This window comes from Balaenoptera musculus, chromosome 5 (genome assembly GCF_009873245.2).
Source record: "Balaenoptera musculus isolate JJ_BM4_2016_0621 chromosome 5, mBalMus1.pri.v3, whole genome shotgun sequence".
Lineage (NCBI taxonomy): Eukaryota > Metazoa > Chordata > Mammalia > Artiodactyla > Balaenopteridae > Balaenoptera > Balaenoptera musculus.
The window spans coordinates 120,721,400-120,739,465 of record NC_045789.1 but is presented as its reverse complement, the minus strand read 5'-3'; the positions used below and the strand labels follow the sequence as shown (position 1 = coordinate 120,739,465).

At 39.0% G+C, this 18,066-nt stretch overlaps 2 protein-coding genes across 4 annotated transcripts; one reads left to right on the top strand and one right to left on the bottom strand.

Moving 5' to 3' along the window:
- The first annotated feature begins 338 nt into the window (after positions 1-338).
- On the top strand, positions 339-6,257 carry CCNA2 (cyclin A2). Its single transcript, XM_036852282.1, has 8 exons — positions 339-819; positions 1,603-1,846; positions 3,097-3,209; positions 3,412-3,635; positions 4,261-4,468; positions 4,891-5,004; positions 5,442-5,575; positions 5,936-6,257. The coding sequence occupies exons 1-8, from the start codon at positions 598-600 to the stop codon at positions 5,982-5,984; spliced, it is 1,308 nt and encodes a 435-aa protein (XP_036708177.1). The 5' UTR covers positions 339-597; the 3' UTR covers positions 5,985-6,257.
- EXOSC9 (exosome component 9) lies at positions 1,573-17,979 on the bottom strand. 3 transcript variants are annotated; one of them, XM_036852281.1, is made up of 13 exons: positions 17,811-17,978; positions 17,382-17,476; positions 16,512-16,631; positions 16,293-16,395; positions 15,234-15,371; positions 13,489-13,571; positions 12,099-12,231; positions 10,588-10,676; positions 9,788-9,934; positions 8,649-8,830; positions 6,990-7,068; positions 6,652-6,776; positions 1,573-1,738 (listed from the first exon to the last, which is right to left on the bottom strand). In XM_036852281.1, the coding sequence occupies exons 1-12, from the start codon at positions 17,874-17,876 to the stop codon at positions 6,692-6,694; spliced, it is 1,320 nt and encodes a 439-aa protein (XP_036708176.1). In that variant the 5' UTR covers positions 17,877-17,978; the 3' UTR covers positions 1,573-1,738; positions 6,652-6,691. The 3 variants fall into 3 exon arrangements, with proteins under 3 accessions (XP_036708176.1, XP_036708175.1, XP_036708174.1); XM_036852280.1 differs by lacking the exon at positions 1,573-1,738 and adding an exon at positions 5,631-5,737 and having other exon boundaries at positions 17,811-17,979; XM_036852279.1 differs by lacking the exon at positions 1,573-1,738 and having other exon boundaries at positions 6,634-6,776.
- Between the last annotated feature and the right edge of the window lie 87 nt (positions 17,980-18,066).

Below are 18,066 nucleotides of genomic sequence, written 5' to 3'. Positions count from 1 at the left end.
ACTAGTCATTCAAGCTAACTGGAGGTCCTAGGGCAGAAGGCCGGGGCGGCCCGCTACTAATTGTTAAAGTTTAATTCAGTTTATCCTAGAGACAGCCCTTGCCCCGAGACAGGGACCGCCTAGTGGCCCTGTTTAAAGTCACAGTAGACTTAGGCCCCGCCTCTCCGCCGGGCGCGCGTACTTCCTCCTGCCGCCGTTCGACATCTCTTCGCCCCGCTCCGCCCCTGCTCGGTTGCCTTCGCAGCCGCCTTCACTCGCTTGCGACCACGTCGCCCCGAGTGACGTCACGGGCCTCGGCTCTTTTCATTGGTCCATTTCAATAGTCGCGGGATACTTGAACTGCATGAACAGCCGCCGCTCCGGCGGGCTGCTCGCTTCGTTTCGGGGGCGTCCTTGGCCCTCCACGCCCGGCAGTGCCTGCCTCCGCCTTTCGCAACCTCCTCGGTCCTACACGATCCCGAGCGGGCCAGCGGGTGGGCAGGCTGGCCCGAGCTGCGGCGGGCGGGTACGGCTGGAGTGTACCTAGGCTGGTCGGCGGGACGCAGTGCACGCTGCTTGGCGCCGCAGGCTGATCCCGCCTCGCCCCCGGGAGCAGTGATGTTGGGCAGCTCCGCGCCCGGGCCTGCGGCCCGCGAGGCAGGCTCGGCGCTGTTAACATTGCAGCAGACGGCGCTCCAGGAGGACCAGGAGAACCAGGAGAACATCAACCCCGAGAAGGCGGCACCCACCCAGCAGCCCCGGACCCGCGCTGGGCTGGCGGTACTGAAGGCCGGGAACTCGCGGGGACCAGCGCCGCAGCAGAGGCCTAAGACGCGACGGGTAAAGCAGTGAGCCGTATCTGCAGGAGGGTGGACCGAGCGGGAGTTTTGCATGGGTTTAGCCGGCAGAGGAGAGTGGCGAGAAAGCATCCTCTGGCCTTTTCGCGGAAGGCCAGGACCTGGAGTCCCTTGATCCCTGGTTTTCTGGAGTGTAGGATGCCACATTACTCCCATTAGTTTCTCCCATTACTCTCCCTGCCAGCACAATGCGTTTGTGCTGCCTGTCCGCTCTCCTCCACTGGGAGTATTTTTCTATAGATAACGAAGTCAAACCAAGCCCTACAACATGAGTATGGTCTTTGCCCGCCTCCACGCCTTTCCCTGCTTTTAAGCCCCAGCCGCTGCTCGGACTTCCTTCATCCTCCCCATATGGTTAAGAGATTACCTCCGCTTTAGGAAAGGGTATAAAAAATACTTTGCTTTTGGTCAATTCCGCCATCTTACCGAATTTGCTCTGTTGCTCCACCCTGGGGCGAAAGAGGTAAACCACTTTTTTGCCATCTCTCCTAAATTTGGCATTTTTCGGCCTGCCACTCCGCCCATCTCGTGGCCTTGATGAGTTTTGCCTAATTCCACTTAGTGTGACTCTAAAACTCTTGCAGGAATGCCTGTGACAAATTGGAACATCCCTTCTTTCTCCGACTACTCAAATTTCCTTGTCTGGATTTTTCCCCCTAAAGTTTAATTTTCCTGATAGAGCTATTGGGAGTAAATGCAGTGTAAGGGGATGAAAGCAGAACAAAATTCCACTTAATAAGCTCAAAGCCAGTTATTTATTTTTTAGGTTGCACCTCTTAAGGATCTTCCTGTAAATGATGAGCATGTCACCGTTCCTGCCTGGAAAGCAAACAGCCAGCAGCCTGCGTTTACCATTCACGTGGATGCAGCAGAGGAAGAGGCTCAGAAGAGGCCAGCTGAATCTAAAAAACCAGAAGGTGAAGATGTCTTGGCTTTTAACTCAGCTGTTACTTTACCAGGACCAAGAAAACCACTGGTCCCTCTTGATTACCCAATGGATGGTAGTTTTGGTAAGTTTTAAAGAAAATTTGTTATCAAATCAATGTAATCATAATTACTGAATAGACTGGATTAATGAAATTTTGCTTTTCAGAACATTATCTTACCTGATCCTTAACTACGAGTTAGGTTTAATGTAACAAGTTTAGAAAGGGTGTGACTTATCTCAGGCCTCACAGCTAATGCAAGACCTAGTGACCTACAAAAGGATCCTAATCCCGTGCTCCTTCTGGTACACGGCTAATTACATCAATTTCATTAGATCTCAGACTTATTTTAATCTGACCCTGGAAATGTTTGCTTGATTGGGAGAATATATTTCAGTTGTATTCTTAAGACTCACTTTGTACATACCATTCTCAAATAGAGTGCTATTTGAGAATGCAGCTTTAAATATTGAGATAGCCAACATCTCTTCCACCTTTAAAACTGTTTCTGTAAAATCAGTCTAAGTGATTGTCTGTTACCAGAGAGGGACATTGTCCTCCTGTGAGTCAGAGTAGCTGCTATAGACAACTCTGACTACAGTTTGTGCTGCTTCTTTACCATCAGGCTATCGAGTCACTGGACAGCTCACTAAATTCAATCTCAGCTTTAGTTCTATGGATGAGAGGTGTAGCAGGGAAGTCCTATGGAAATAAAATAATTGGTGTATTTTTATTTAAAATCTGCAGTAAATTTTAACCTCAAACCTTGAAGTAAAAAGAATAATGGATGATATTTTTTGCCTTCAAAGATAATTTAAATTTACCAAAAAAGAATCATAAATGATTTTAGTGTTAATGTGTTTGAACTGCCCATAACAAATCTGAGTTTCTCTTTAGCACACTTGTTAGCCCTACTTCTAGTTATTGCCTGGATTGTGCTTTGAATAGGTTAGACTTAGGGGTCTGCAAACTCTCTTATGACAAATCCTAGATATCTCAAAACTTGGATTTTAACTTTGTCCTAGCAAAACCAGTGTACTCCTGTCATGGGAGATGAATGATAGTTCAACATAATACCTGCTCCTCAAACTCATTTTCCTGTTAATGGTTTGTCAGTACTTTTTCTTGTTAATTAAAATCATTCCAAAAGTAAGTGGACATAGGTACTAAAATCAGAGTTAAATCTTCTATGTACTTTGTCATAACAAGCTCTTTTAGTTGGATGAAATAAACACATTGGTAGTTTGGGACTCCTTACAAGGGCAATCACTTTTAGCTCTTAAATTAAGTCGAAAATGAAAAGTGAACTTCACTGTACTTTTGAATTCTCCCAGAGTCACCACATACTATGGATATGTCAATTGTATTGGAAGATGAAAAGCCAGTGAGTGTTAATGAAGTACCAGACTACCATGAGGACATTCACACATACCTTAGGGAAATGGAGGTAAAGACTCTCTGAATCTACTTTTTATACTATTTGTTCACTGTGGTGAAAGGAAATTAAGAGGATAATGTTTTTAAGTTTTTTAACTGCCAGTGAATTACTCTAATGCTATACTTAAGTTTCTAGCATATAGGCAGCATCTGTAAATGGTAAAATAATCTAACTGCAGTTTTAACACTATACTAAGTAACCTTCTCAACAGGTTAAATGTAAGCCTAAAGTGGGTTACATGAAGAAACAGCCAGACATTACTAACAGTATGAGGGCTATCCTCGTGGACTGGTTAGTTGAAGTAGGAGAAGAATATAAACTACAGAATGAGACCCTGCATTTGGCTGTGAACTACATTGATAGGTTTCTTTCATCAATGTCTGTGTTGAGAGGAAAACTTCAGCTTGTGGGCACTGCTGCTATGCTGTTAGCCTCGTAAGTACAACTTGGTTTGTTGGGTTAAAAGTGATTAGTAGTATTTCTGTGTAGGGAAGAAATTGTGATCTTTTAAAGTGTGACATTTTAACATACTATACAAGGCAGGGAGTCAGCAACTACTTTAGGGATGGTGGAGTGGATGAAACTTTTTAAATTAAGGACATTAATTTTCCTAGATCTGGATTTCAGGGCACCTTGAATGAACCTACAGACTGGTGACATTTTAATACACCAGGACTAGGTTACAGAGTGGTTCCTTCCACTTTAAAGTACTTTCTGGTATATAAGCAAAATCTTTTCTCCATTAAGACATGAAAACTAAAATGTAAATTATTTATTTTTCTAAGGAAATTTCCTACATTTTCAGTTACTTGGTGAACTCTGGCATTGTTCCCATCTTGGGAAGTCAGTCTCTCACTTATTTCCTTTGAAGTGGGAGAAATATTTGGGGCTTTTAATTAGCATTTACGTAGTCTTGGCTAGAAATGGTCAAGTATCAGTGGAAACAGGCAACTGGTTTTGGATTCGTTCCATTTATTCTGCTTAAGGGATTTCAAGTCGGGATAAACAAGCTTGCTTTTCTTATAAAAGGACTGATTACTTAAAACTCCTTTCATTGTAGAAAGTTTGAAGAAATATACCCCCCAGAAGTAGCAGAATTTGTATACATTACAGATGACACTTATACCAAGAAACAAGTTCTGAGAATGGAGCACCTAGTTTTGAAAGTCCTTGCTTTTGACTTAGCTGCACCAACAATAAATCAGTTTCTTACCCAGTACTTTCTGCACCAGCAGTCTGCAAACTGCAAAGTTGAAAGTTTAGCAATGGTAAGTTCTTTTCATTTTGTTGAATGAAGATTCTAAGGTCACAATTAGGGGCAAGCTCTAGTTTCATTATACAGCCTTGGTCAAGGGATTTAGTATTCTGGGGACAGGTTAGTGCTGCAGTATGAAAGAAAGCCTATCATTGGCAAAAGAAAACATAAATGGAGAAAGCACTAGGAATAGTGGTATGAGGATGAAGTCTTGGGAAATGGTAGCCAGCAGAGTTGTTTTTAAAGCTGTTAAAGGAGGAAAAATACAGGATGAGAATGAAGCAAAACACGGTAGTGGATATATTTAAAGATGTGGCGATGGTTGCTACAGAGCCAGTCTTAAAGACAGCAAAATATTCGGTCAGAAGGTAAGGATTTGAGGTTTGAATTCCAGAGCTCTTATGATCATAAAGCATATTTACTTTTTCATTCCAGTTTTTGGGAGAGTTAAGTTTGATAGATGCTGACCCATATCTAAAGTATTTGCCATCAGTTATCGCCGCAGCGGCCTTCCATTTAGCACTCTACACTGTCACGGGACAAAGCTGGGTATGTATGACGACGTCCTCACACAGCCACCTTGTGCTGTAAATGCTTGTGCCAGATAGGTTAAATAACTGTCCTAGACAACTGACAGTTGTCTAGATGTACTGAACTGGAAGAGCTATTCAATCACCTACACTGTTTAAAGCGTTTTGTCTTACCTGTTTAATAGCATGTGTTGTTAGGTAGAAAGCTTGCTTACTATTAATACTTGGATTTGAAAGGTGTGCTTAAAGAATTCAGGCCATAAGACTTGCTGCTGGCAAGGAAAATAGTAAAAATTGATCGAAGTTAGCAAACAGAGCTTGAGAAAACTGGAAGATGTTAGTTGGAGGTGTTAGGACTGAAGTTTAACAAAACTCAAGCTTAATGCCAACTACTAACTTGTATTCAGTGTCTGTTACTAAAAACAAAACTCAGTGGTTCCGTCCTTCCTCCTGCAGCCTGAATCATTAGTACAAAAGACTGGATATACGCTGGAAACTCTAAAGCCTTGTCTCATGGACCTTCACCAGACCTACCTCAGAGCTCCACGGCATGCACAACAGTCAATAAGAGAAAAGTACAAAAACTCAAAGTAAGAATTAACAGCAGTAGATACCAAAGAAGCTTGCTTTTCCAGGCTATCGTACGGTTCAGAGATCCTTGACATTTTAACTTTATTTAAGGGATTCACAAATCAGGCACAGCCTCCTTAAGCAACTGTTCTCTTAGCAGCCATGTGTTTTGAGCTTCTGTCCTGTATTTGAGGGAGAAGAGGGGAGAGGAACGGGGGGCATGCATGCAAGTGTTGGGGACCAGACTATATGGTTTTATAACCATTAATTCAAGTAGACAGAAATAGCATTTGTGAGTTCCTAGTATATGTTTCATTCCGTAATCTGTTTCACCCAATGAATGTTTACTAAAAATGGATTTTTTTTTTCCCTGCTTACAGGTATCATGGTGTTTCTCTCCTCAACCCACCAGAGACACTAAATGTGTAACAGTGAAAGACTGCCTTTGTTTTCTAGGATGTAAATCACTCAAAGTATATGGTGTACAGATTTTATCTTAGGTTTTAATTTTACAATCATTTCTGAATACAGAAGTTATGGTCAAGTACAAATTATGGTATCTATTACTTTTTAAATGGTTTTAATTTGTATATCTTTTGTACATGTAACTATCTTAGATATTTGGCTAATTTTAAGTGGTTTTTGTTAAAGTATTAATGATGCCAGCTGTCAGGATAATAAGAAATAAATTGATTTGGAAAATTTGGTTTGTAAGTCAAATTTAATTTGAGGTAAAAATTTGACTTCAGGATTTCACTCAAAAATTAATTTGGTTTATTAAAGCATGGGGACTGGGAAGGCTTCTCCTTCCAACACACAGGTGATGACATTCACCTCCGTAAGGAACTGGGCCAACTGTATGACTTGGGCATAATCTAAGAAGACTCTTTCAGGTCTTTGTACACACTATGAAAATGCTTTTTCATTCATCAACTTTTACTACATTTGACCTACCAAAGTGACAGTTATTTAAAACCTGTTTTAAAGAGTCCTCCAGACGTTTATTTTAAAGCATAATGTAAAAAACTGTATAAAGAACTAGATTCTATAATGGGTTTGTGAATAATACCCAAGGTTGTTAGCACTGAATAAATACCTTTTTAATAGTTATATACAAATATACAACTATGTGAACTTTAATTAGCAGCTCTCTTCTTTTTTCTCTTTTTCACTGGCTTTTTACTTGGTGCTTTTACTTGTGTTGCACTGATGGTCTGTGTTCTGTGAACAAAGTAAATTAACAAGTTTTAACAGTATTAGTACTAGGAGCTTACTTTTGCCAACTATGACAGAAGAATACTGTAACCTTGAAAGGCATCCAAGCAGTTTTACAGACCTAATTCTATAAATCTCAGGTTGAAGAAACCCAGAGAGCAAGCTTCTAAAAAGTCTTGAGTATATGTATACATTTGAAATAAACCAGAAATTTGTTACCTTATTTTCTTCGGATTCTTATCTGGTTCTAAAATGATCATTTCTTCTTCTTCACTGTCTGAGAGCACTATAGGGGCATCTTTTAAGAAAATGTTAAGAAAGGAATATAAGTTTCAGATAGAGAGCCCAAACAGCATTTTGGGTGGAGGCTTACAGATGTACTATTTGGTTCTTCCCTTCCTTGAGGTTATTCCTTGGAGCTCTGAAAAACCTTATGTGTGCTTCTTTAATAGAATTAAAGTGAGGGGGATAATTCTACATACAGGTGTGTGTGTGTGTGTGTATATATATATACACACACACACACTATACACACACACATAGAGCATCTTATAGAACCAATTTGGAAACAAGTCAATATGCCAACTGAATTCCTTGTGCTACTCTTTGAATTTGTTAATTTTGAAGATCTAGATTTTAAATTTCTCCCTACTATAAACAACACTAGAAGGAAAAATACCTAGAAGAATTACTAGGTCAAAAGGCATATACCTTCCGAAAGACATTTTTGCCAGATCCCTCCAGAAACGTTTCAATTTACACTCCAAGAATAGTATATTAACCCATTTTCCTATACACCCTTGCCAATGTGTTCCTGGCCGTTTGTATTTGAGAATGCATATACAAATAGGAACAGAAACAAAAAATAGGCAAAAGAACAGAAACGTCTGTTTCTATTCTTTTGCCCATTTTCCCCATGAGACTTATTACATTAATTCTTTATATTTAAATAGAGTTTTCAATTACTTTCTCCCTAATAGAAAAATTTCACAAATATATAAAGGCATATGGAGTTTAAAAAAAAAAAGTAACATCTATCAATAAATAGTCCCTGTGTTTAAGCAGCTTATGTTGGTGTAAATATATAGTAAATACATGGAACGAGGTCTGGAAGAATAATACTAAATAGAAGTAACCACTGGGGAAGCTGAATAAGGGTCCCAATTAATGGGGATTTTTTTTTTTTTTTTTTGTCTTACAAAAACCCCCAGCATGTTCTCAGTAATATTTACAGGCAATATTCTCCTTCTTTGAAGGCAGGCAGGTATATGCATTACACACTGAAACAGTATCACCTTCACTATTTTCTCAGCCAGATTTAGTAGCTGCATCCTTTAGTTCTCCAACAACCTACTTCCTAGATCCTTCCTTGTTTGATTTATTAAAATTTAGAATTCAGTTCACACAAGCCACATTTCACTGCTCAGTAGCTACATGTGGCTAGTGGCTACTATGCTGGACAGTGTAGAGACAACATTTCTAACACTGCAGAAAGTTCTGTGGATGGCACTACTCTAATATATGTTATGATATTGCCTTTTTATGTTTGAGTCTAGAAACTATACAAAGAAAAAACAGCACACAGGAATGAGATTTTAGGAAACTCATCCCCTTAAAACTGGCCCAGATAAGATAAAAAAAAAAAAAAAACAACAACTTTAAAATAAAAAATGCCACTCCCTTCACATACCAAAGAATACCACTATTCCTCAAAGATAAGCATATTCTTGCAGTTAGCCTCAACAGTTTAGTTGAAATTTAAATTACAAAATATTTAGCCCCTCTAAAAAAGTAACTGCTAATATAAAAATAAGATTCCTAAAATAGGGATATACATATATATATATATATTACATATAACCATAAAGTATCACATACCTTGGCTTCCAATATTAGAGACTTCTCCCGTGTCCATTTTTATACTATCAAGAATGATAGCTTCATCACTGCCACCTTCATCTTCGTCTTCCTTCTCAGAGTCTTCAAGATCACCCCAGGAGTTTTCTATTCCCTCTCCAATTTGGGCGGTTCCAGGAGTCCACAGCACAGGTTTCGAAACACTTAGCAAGTTAAGAAAACTGAATAACAAAAATACTGCTATTTGATGCAGTGCAGAAGATGATTAGAATGAAAGTTTTCTTCCTTTAAGATTGACTGAAGTGTGCCTCAAATTATTAGGAAAAAATTTACTAATAGCTATACTATGGATGGCTGAACAGTGAAGAAGAAATAGTGTATAACTCAGGTTAAGATTTTATGGACACAATGGGTGAGAAATATCAAGAGACACACTCGCTCTGAACATTTTAGTTGCAGTAATAAATCTGGTGAATGAACTTCAGGAACAATGTGGGGACTTCCCTGGTGGCGCAGTGGTTAAGAATCCGCGTGCCAATGCAGGGGGACATGGGTTTGAGCCCTGGTCCGGGAAGATCCCGCATGCTGCAGAGCAACTAAGCCCGTGCACCACAACTACTGAGCCTGCGCTCTAGAGCCCGCGAGCCACAGCTACTGAAGCCCGAGCGCCTAGAGCCCGTGCTCCGCAGCAAGAGAAGCCACCGCAATAAGAAGCCCGTGCACCACAACGGAGAGTAGCCCCTGCTCGCCACAACTAGAGAAAGCCCGCATGCAGCAACGAAGACCCAACGCAGCCAAAAATAAATACATAAGTAAGTAAATTTATTAAAAAATAAAAGAACAATGTGTAATGTATAGTGTCTGACCATGCCAGTGAGATTAGAGAACAGTTTTCCAAAGGAAAATGAAATGCTGTAAATTGGTTCTTAAAGTAAGAGACTTTTCTGGTTTTGGTAGGATAGCTGAAGAGAAGGTAGATGTTACACCATCAATTTAATATGACTCATCACTATCTTGTCTTATATCTTAAATGTTTTTTTCTAACAAAGTACAGTGTTTCAGAAAACAAATTTCCGTATGCACACGCTTCACATAGCCCTAATAATGCCCAAAGTGTTATGAATCTTCTTGTTTTTACCAAAAACACCCAGTAAAGATACACTTCTGAAGGAGGTTCAGCTTCAGAGATGATTTCTTCTGCTTTCTCCTCTACATCGGAGGTATCAACAGGGGCCTTTTCCATTCTAAATGCTGTGATCCTTTGATTTGCTATAGATTCTGCAAAGCCAAACTTTCCACCTTCTTTCCTGTGTGGGTTTTTTGGGGGAGTTGTGGGGGAAGGGGGAATGAGAGATGGGAGAGAAGACAGGAAGGGAAAAAAAAGTTAACTATTTTATCCTTTTGATAGATGAGAAATATTGGATGAGAAACTATTTGACTAAACCCCACCAATTTATTATGCCTATCAAGTGAGATAATAAAAAGTTACTATAATTAACCATTTATTAAATCGTGTGCCAAGCATGTGCTATGTACTTAAAGCATATTATTCTCAATCCTCAAACCAGCCCCACCAGGTAGGCATTAACCTCCCATATTACAGAAGACACTGAAGTGCTGAGACATAGCTGTTGCTTAATGTCACACAGTAAGAAGAGATGGGAACCAACCCCAGTTTGTATTCTTTCTGTTAACAGGAGCTACTGGATTCTTTTTTTCCTAAGAAAATGTTAACTTTTTAAACGAAAAATATTATGTGGCTTTTTAATACAGATTATGTGTAAACTGGAATACAATAAATAGTTCAATCAACTTTCAAAAAACATTTAGTATATTCAACTGAGATGAACAGATAAAGAAAGACTGAGTGTAAAAACTCTATAGTTATGCTTGTGCGAGAAAAATCCTCAACAGAAAAATCTATAACAAGACCATTCAGTTCTAAAAAAATCAAACTTACCTAACTTTCTGGTCGTTCTCCAAAGCTTTCTGTATTAGCTCTGTAATTTCTGCTACCTTCACACCAGCTATTTTACTACATCTCAAAACCTATTTATAAAAGTGAACTCTGTTATTTAAAGACAACAAATCAAATAGCTTTCTCTAACAAAACTAAAAACATGAGATTAGTTTTTCTACTTTTGCAATTTAAGCCTTACTTTTTTTTTCAAATATGAAAATAATACACTGTAAACACAAATTAAGGCAAGATGTGAGAGCTATTTTTAAATGTTAAGGGAACTGACCCAAAAACTTTTCTATGACAATGTAGAAGATACCACTGAAGAGGCCACAGATACACTAATTTCCTTTCTGTGAGTGATCCATAGCTCTGTTCAAGACAGGGCTGCACAGTGTCCCCCGGAAAGCTTGTATAAAGCAAAGATTCCCAGGCCTCAGGGACCTAATGGATCAGAATCGCTGGAAATAGGGATCTGGCAGTGGTCATGATGCTGGTAATAATGACAATGATGATAACAGAAACTAACATTTACTGCACACTTAATTTATGCTATACAGTACAATATATCCATATCTATCCTTATATTCTAACAAGAAGGTGTTGACATTAAGATTATTTACTATTTTACAGATAAAGAGATTGAAGCACAAAAATATGAAACCATCTGCCAAAGTGACGTCAGTTAGTATAAGGAAGAGCTGGAGTTCCAATTAAGTAGTCTCTGTGCTCCTAACCAGCTGCACCATGTGGTACATGGCAATCTATTTTCTAAAAGTCCCCATGTGAATCTTATACGTAGCTGGATTTGAGAACTTCTGCTCACTGTACCCAAATTCCAAAAGTAAAACTATCTTTTTACATAATTTCTACTTTCTGACACTTTAAAGAAAAATAGGGATATACGGACTTCCCTGGTGGTGCGGTGGTTAAGAATCCCCCTGCCAATGCAGGGGACACAGGTTGGATCCCAGTTCCGGGAAGATACCACATGCCGCGGAGCAACTAAGCCCGTGTGCCACAACTACTGAGCCTGCGCTCTAGAGCCCGGTGCCACAACTACTGAAGCCCGCGCACCTAGAGCCCGTGCTCTGAAACAAGAGAAGCCACTGCAATGAGAAGCCCGCGCACCGCAATGAAGAGTAGCCCCTGCTCACCGCAACTAGAGAAAAGCCCACTCGCAGCACCGAAGACCCAACGCGGGGAAGGGGAAGGGGAAGGAAGGGGAAGGGGAGGGGGAAAGGATATAAATCTCTTTCCTCACTGGAAGGAAAAGAGTATTTCTCCATCTAGAGGGGGTAGACTCTGGAGGGCCATCCACGGGAGAAGCAAGGGAGGAAGGAGGGTACCTTGTAGCCACAAGTCAACAGACAGTACTGAAACCAGATTCTAACAGATCCGAGAATCGATCATTGAAAATATCTGTTGGATTTTAGTTAAAAAACACAAAAAAGCTTCTAAAAAGAAGAGACCTATCTTTAATGGAACATTAATCAAATCAAAGCACTGACTTGATCTTTTAGCAGCATTATCCCACCACTGGATTGGATGGTACAAATCTCTCGATGCTTATTCATGGCAATCACCAGCAAGCCATCCATTACACGTTCTTCTCGTTCATTGGGATCCACCAATAAATATGTTCTGAAATGAATGTTAAATGGACCTGAACAAATTTGATGCTGAGTGCTTGTCAATTTTAAGCTAATGGATATTTTTAAAAGATAGCATTATAATAAGGTCAACACAGTGTAGGTCTGAGCCTATGAATTTGAGTCACTTTAATGTGAAAAGAGACAACAGAATTATTATAACATTAATTTGGTTAATTTTAAAGTTTCCCTAATATCCTGTACTTTGAAATTCTTCCAGGTTCTGCTAATGGCTCATTACAAAAAAAACACTGCCTATTTCTACAGTGTCCAATGTTAGCCTCTAATCACGTGTGGTTACTGAGCCGTTGAAATGTGGCTAGTCCAAACTAAGATGTACTGTTAGTATAAAATACTGGATTTCAAAGACTTAGTAGAAATAAAAGAATGTGAAATATCTCAAGAATAATTTTTAAGATATTGATTACATATTAAAATATTTTAGATATATCAAGTAAAATAAAATATTAAAACTAATTTTACCTGTTTCTTTTTACCATTTTAATGTGGCTACTAAAATTACATATATGGTTCATGTCATAATTCTACAGGACAGTGCTGGTCTATTTCCCTCTAATAAAATTCTATACTACAGTGACTGAAAGATGAAAGCTTTTCTCTAGTTCTTAGTCATAAAATTGCTAAAATATTTATACCTCTCTTTGTTTCTAAAGAGATTTAAGGCTCAAGCTTTCATTTAAAGGCACCTTACATGGACCTAAGATTCCAGGTTTTCTGTTGTAGAAGGAATTAGCAGTGAGTTGTGAAGAAACTGCTGGAGAGCTGAAGGAAAACAAGATTTTTTTTTCTCATTTGTGAACCATTCCGCCTTGTAACCCGCTCCTATCCTACAACTATTCCATATAATATGCTCCTCAAATATATTCCAAAGTCCTCTTCCATTAATCCACAGTCATTCTCAGCCTACTTTCCAAAATTAGAGCCTAACATCTGTACACCTCTAGGAAAGATACGCTACCATGCTGTGGTAAACTCATAAACGTATAAGTATGCCATGAAAAGAAAAACGTGAAGTCTCTTCATTAAAGGAGGATTTGTCACTTCTACTGAGAAAGCTCTCAGTTCTGAGCATTTGTCAAGTAATGCTCTTAACAGAGAAAGAAAAGAACTACAAGGCGCTCTAATATTAAACAAGGGGTTTGTTCGTTTGCCTACGGCACATTTGAATGGAACAAAAAAGCTCCTAGCTGCATTTATAATTTCAGCCCATGACCAGGGTGAGACTTACCCTTGCTGGAAGAAGGCAAAACTGACACAAATGGGCATGTGGTGGATGCTCAATGGCACAGGATCACGCTCCTCAAGTGTATACTGTTTGAAAATGAAAGTTTCAGTAATTACAGTCACTGACTTATAAACAGACAAAAAATCATCCTGTACATCAAATATTAAAATAAAAAATGAAATCCCTTTAATCTTCAGTGAGTACCTAAATAACTTCTTTTGCAACTACCTGTTTGACTTTGCCATTCATCTTCCTTAAAACTTTATGTATTTGTCAAAAAGCTCTGTTGAGGTATAATTTACATAACATAAAATCCACTAATTGTTAGTAAATAATTCACTTTTTAGTAAATATATAGTGAAGTAACTATCACCACAGTTCAGTTTTTAAAACATTCTCATTACTCCCCCAAATTCCCTTAAGTGTGTTTGCAGTTGATTATCACTCCCACTCTCAGCCCAAAGCAACCACTGATCTATCAATACTTTATCTCTATAAATCTGCCTTTTCTGGGCATTCCATGTAAGTGGAATCAAACAATTTTCAGTCTTTTGCATCTGCCTCTTTTCAACTCAGCATGTTCCATCCACCTTGAAGTATACATCACACCGGTAGTTTGGTCCTTTTTACTGCTGAATAGTATTCCACTGCGTGGATATACCACACTTTGTTTTTCCATTCACTAGTTGATGAACATTTGGCTAATTGTCAGTTTTTGGCTGTAATGAATAATGCTGCTATGAACATTCACATAAAAGTCTTTGAGTGAATGTATACTTTCATTCTCCTTGAGTACATTCTTAGATATAGAATTGCTAGGCTGTATAAGTTTACACTTAACTTTTTAAGAAACTGCCAAACTCTTCCAACATGGCTGTAACACTTTACCACCAGCAATATCTCTACAGTATTTTTTAATCAATGTCTTTTTTGTCTACTCATCACTCTATACTTTCTTTTTTACTTCCATATACCACCTCCCCTCTCTAAAGGAACACGTCTCTATTGTTAATAAAACTTTGTCTACACCTCTAAGTCTTTCAAGAGTCTGCTCCAGTCTAATTCCTAAAAACAGCATCATGAATGACATCTTAGAGAATTTGGGCATCTGATGTTTCCTTTTATAACTTCAGGAATCAAATTATCACCACAGTGCACTTTCATTATTCTAGCATGTAATTTATATAAATTGAAATTGGCATACTCTGCACAAAAGAAAGGACAATGTAAACAGTATAGGTCCATAGTTTTCAAAATGTGGTCCTTATACCAGCAACATCAGTATCACATGGGAACTCTGTCAGAAGTACAAACTCATACATCCTATCCCCATTCTACTCTGAGGATGGAGACTAGCAATATATTTTAACAGTCCTTCCAGGTGTTTCTGATGGGTTTTTGCCACACAGTAAGAACAAGCATCTCACTGTGAAAATACTGAGAATTATGATTTTTCACACATGCCCCCTAAGCATAAACCAACCACTTTATCTAATGCTCAATCCAAAGTCATCGAGTTCTATTCTAAAAAAACCAGGATAGGGTATGCTTTCATTGACAAAACTTTAATACAGGAGATTTAAGAGATTTCAAAGGTAACTGTGACCATATTTTTTGCCTTGGGAACAAATTTTAGAACATACTTAATTGCCATTTACAACAAGACTTCATTAGAAACAAGCTGTCTGCACAGCAAGGATATTCATTCATTCATAAGAAGGAGCCTGGCTCACATCATGGGAGCTTACCAGTGTTACTTCATCTCCCTGGACAGAGACATCAGGCCTTCGGAAGTGACATAAGGCTACAATTGCAGCAATGCTGGCAGCATCAATAATGTTTCCATCGTGATTTAACAAATGTAGGTCCACACGTATTTGCCAAACCTGAATGTGAATTCAAAACAGAAGTAAATCCTAAAGAGTCACAACCAGAGATAACTTATAAGGAAAGGGAACACTGTGTGCAAGTTTTTCTCTTGCTGTTAAAACATGCAGTTATTCCTTCTAGTGTATCAATAAAAATACATTTAGAAAAATGTCAAGCCAGACCAACACCTGAAATACCAGTAGTTTACCTTTCTATGAGTCATTTGAAAACAGTAAAATATATACTGTAAATACACAGAACCACTCTACATTTAGTACTAAGATTCCCCTAACTCCAAGCTTAATGATATTTTTATTGTGTCTCCTAACTTAAAAACCTCAAACTCTTAGGTTTTACTTGACAATATTTATGATAACCTTACAAGTAATGCAAATAGTATTATATTCAAGTATGGAATGTGGAAAGGCCAAGTGACTTCTCTGTCAAAAAGATGGTTAAAATACCCTAATCAAGAATAAAGTTCTAATATCATCAAGTAGCACAATATATTGAGAGTAATATTTCCCATGTCAGACTACCAATGACTCACTATGCAGCCCTGTGTAAGTCAATAAACCTATCCAAATGAAGGATTTAATCAGTTCTTCAGCTCTTCATCCATAAAAAAGGAAAACATTACCTGCTTCTATCACTTCACTTAAATAACATAAGAAAATAAATGAAAATATGTGAAAAACCACAAGTTCTTTGAATAAGAAATGTGTATACAAATCCAAGTTGCTATTTTCACCAATTTTTTTGTCCCTCCAAAGAGAGATGACACAAAGTTCTATGGGTAGCACTCGGGAATATGTGAAGTGAAGTGAACTAGAATAAAACTGAATTAACTGAAGCTCTGAGAATGAAAGTATAGATACAGGGATCCATGAATCAACAATACTCATCCCAAGATTAAGAATTTTGGGCATATTCCCCACCTTTTCACCAGCAACAACACAGAGAGATTCAGTGTCTATACACTTCGAATTTCTGAGACATCTTTCCAAGAGGCGATTCAACTTCACCAAGAGATCTGACTGCCTATGAAAACAGGAATGGGCTAATGTCATGAAATATAACACCAGGCAGTAAAACAATAGCTCACCCCTGTTAGGCTCTCCTCTGGCTAAAGCAGCTTAAGAAAAAGATTTAAATACCTGCCAGGTTCAAAAGCTGGGGCAGCCATCTGAGAGAGTTCAAGGTTAAAAAAAAGAATACCTTCTGTTGCCCTATTGAGTTTTGGAGAAACAAGTTCACAGGAAACCTGTCCAAGAACTCTGCAAAGATAAAGTACAAATCTGTTAATTAAATGTATTTCCTTTCCAATTAAAAAAAAAAAGGAAATCTAAAAATTAAGTTCCAGTCTTACAGTACGTTGAGTAATAACATGTTCAGTATGATATATCATTAAAGGTTGAAGTTACCTACAAAGTACAGTAGTAGAATACATACAGAAATAAAACACATATTGGCATAACCAAAGAGATGACAGGGAAAAAAAAATCTCTTATTACAATATTTACTATGCCACAGATTTTTAAGAGTCAATGACCATTTCTTCTCTTTTCTAAAACAAATATTTAGTGATACAAGATGGCATGCAAACTTGAGACGTCCTAAGAGTTTTCTTATGGCATGGTTCACCAACATTATCTGACCAATATCCTCACAACTTCCAAATGAATATTAAAAATCTAATTCTCATGTCACTCAGGAAAAGGAGGAAAGTAGGCCCTACTTAATGACAACAAATGCAAGGAACAAATTCAGTGCAATCACTGCTGGCTGTATATATGATTCACAGAGATCAGAAAGAACTATGTGATACTCATGTGACAGAAAATATATTCATGATTAAAAATGTAAAGTGTGACTATAAACCCAAAGTCTTGCATTAAAGACAACATATTTATTTTGGGCAGCTAAACAAAGTACTGTCCAGACTTATCTGCTCTGTAAACTGAGTCAATCAAGTTCTTTTAAATTTCTCCCTATTGAGTTTATACCTAATTTGAATACTTTGTTACCTTGTTTTTCCAAGTTCCACAATGCAGCACCCATAATCTGTTCCAAATGAGATCTTGATGTTCCTATAATCATAGGTTTGTCTGCCATCCAGCCGCTGTAAGCACAACATTCCTTTATTCCTAATACAAATATTGATTACTCTGTGCTAGGCAGTCCTTGGGCTAAGCACTTGGAGGTAAGTGTGATCCTGACCACTCCACGTAGGAGAGTGGAAACTAGGTGCCCGAGCACTGACAGTCGCTGGGGTGACCTGAGCCTTGAAAAGACCCCACCGGAGCCAAATAAATATTGGGGCCTTGGGGGAACCCACCGGCCGCTCCCCCAGGGGCTCCCGGGGCCTGCGAGAGCTAGGTCTGTGCGCCCAGGCCGGAAGGCTGCGGGCCGCCGCGCTACCCGAGCGCTCACGCAGCGCCAAATGCCCGGTTTACCTTTTTCTCTTCGATGGCGCGGAGTAGAAAGCGGCGCTCGCAGTTTGAGAGTGGCGTCTCCTTCATACTGTCGGGTCAGGGGACACACAGGCACTGGAACGCGTCGGGAGAAGACACCCTGCACCCCTTCACGCGCACCCTGCTCGTACCTCGGCGCAGGAGATTGACGTCATCAAAGCGCGGCAGCTGAAGCTGGGAAAGCAAAGGCTGGGGGACCGCCGCTAGTGCGCAGGCTCAAAGCAAGGTTGGACCAGCC

What these genes read in the sequence shown, in the direction of transcription:
- EXOSC9 (XM_036852280.1), bottom strand. Translation starts at nt 17,876, where the DNA reads ATGAAGGAGACGCCACTCTCAAACTGCGAGCGCCGCTTTCTACTCCGC. An exon ending in AGGGAGATGAAGTAACACTG is followed by an intron (nt 13,572 to 15,233) that starts GTAAGCTCCCAT and finishes ATTTTCAAACAG; the next exon opens with TATACACTTGAGGAGCGTGA. An exon ending in TTTGCCTTCTTCCAGCAAGG is followed by an intron (nt 12,232 to 13,488) that starts GTAAGTCTCACC and finishes CATTCATTTCAG; the next exon opens with AACATATTTATTGGTGGATC.
- CCNA2 (XM_036852282.1), top strand. Translation starts at nt 598, where the DNA reads ATGTTGGGCAGCTCCGCGCCCGGGCCTGCGGCCCGCGAGGCAGGCTCG. An exon ending in GCTGCTATGCTGTTAGCCTC is followed by an intron (nt 3,636 to 4,260) that starts GTAAGTACAACT and finishes CTTTCATTGTAG; the next exon opens with AAAGTTTGAAGAAATATACC. An exon ending in GAAAAGTACAAAAACTCAAA is followed by an intron (nt 5,576 to 5,935) that starts GTAAGAATTAAC and finishes CCCTGCTTACAG; the next exon opens with GTATCATGGTGTTTCTCTCC.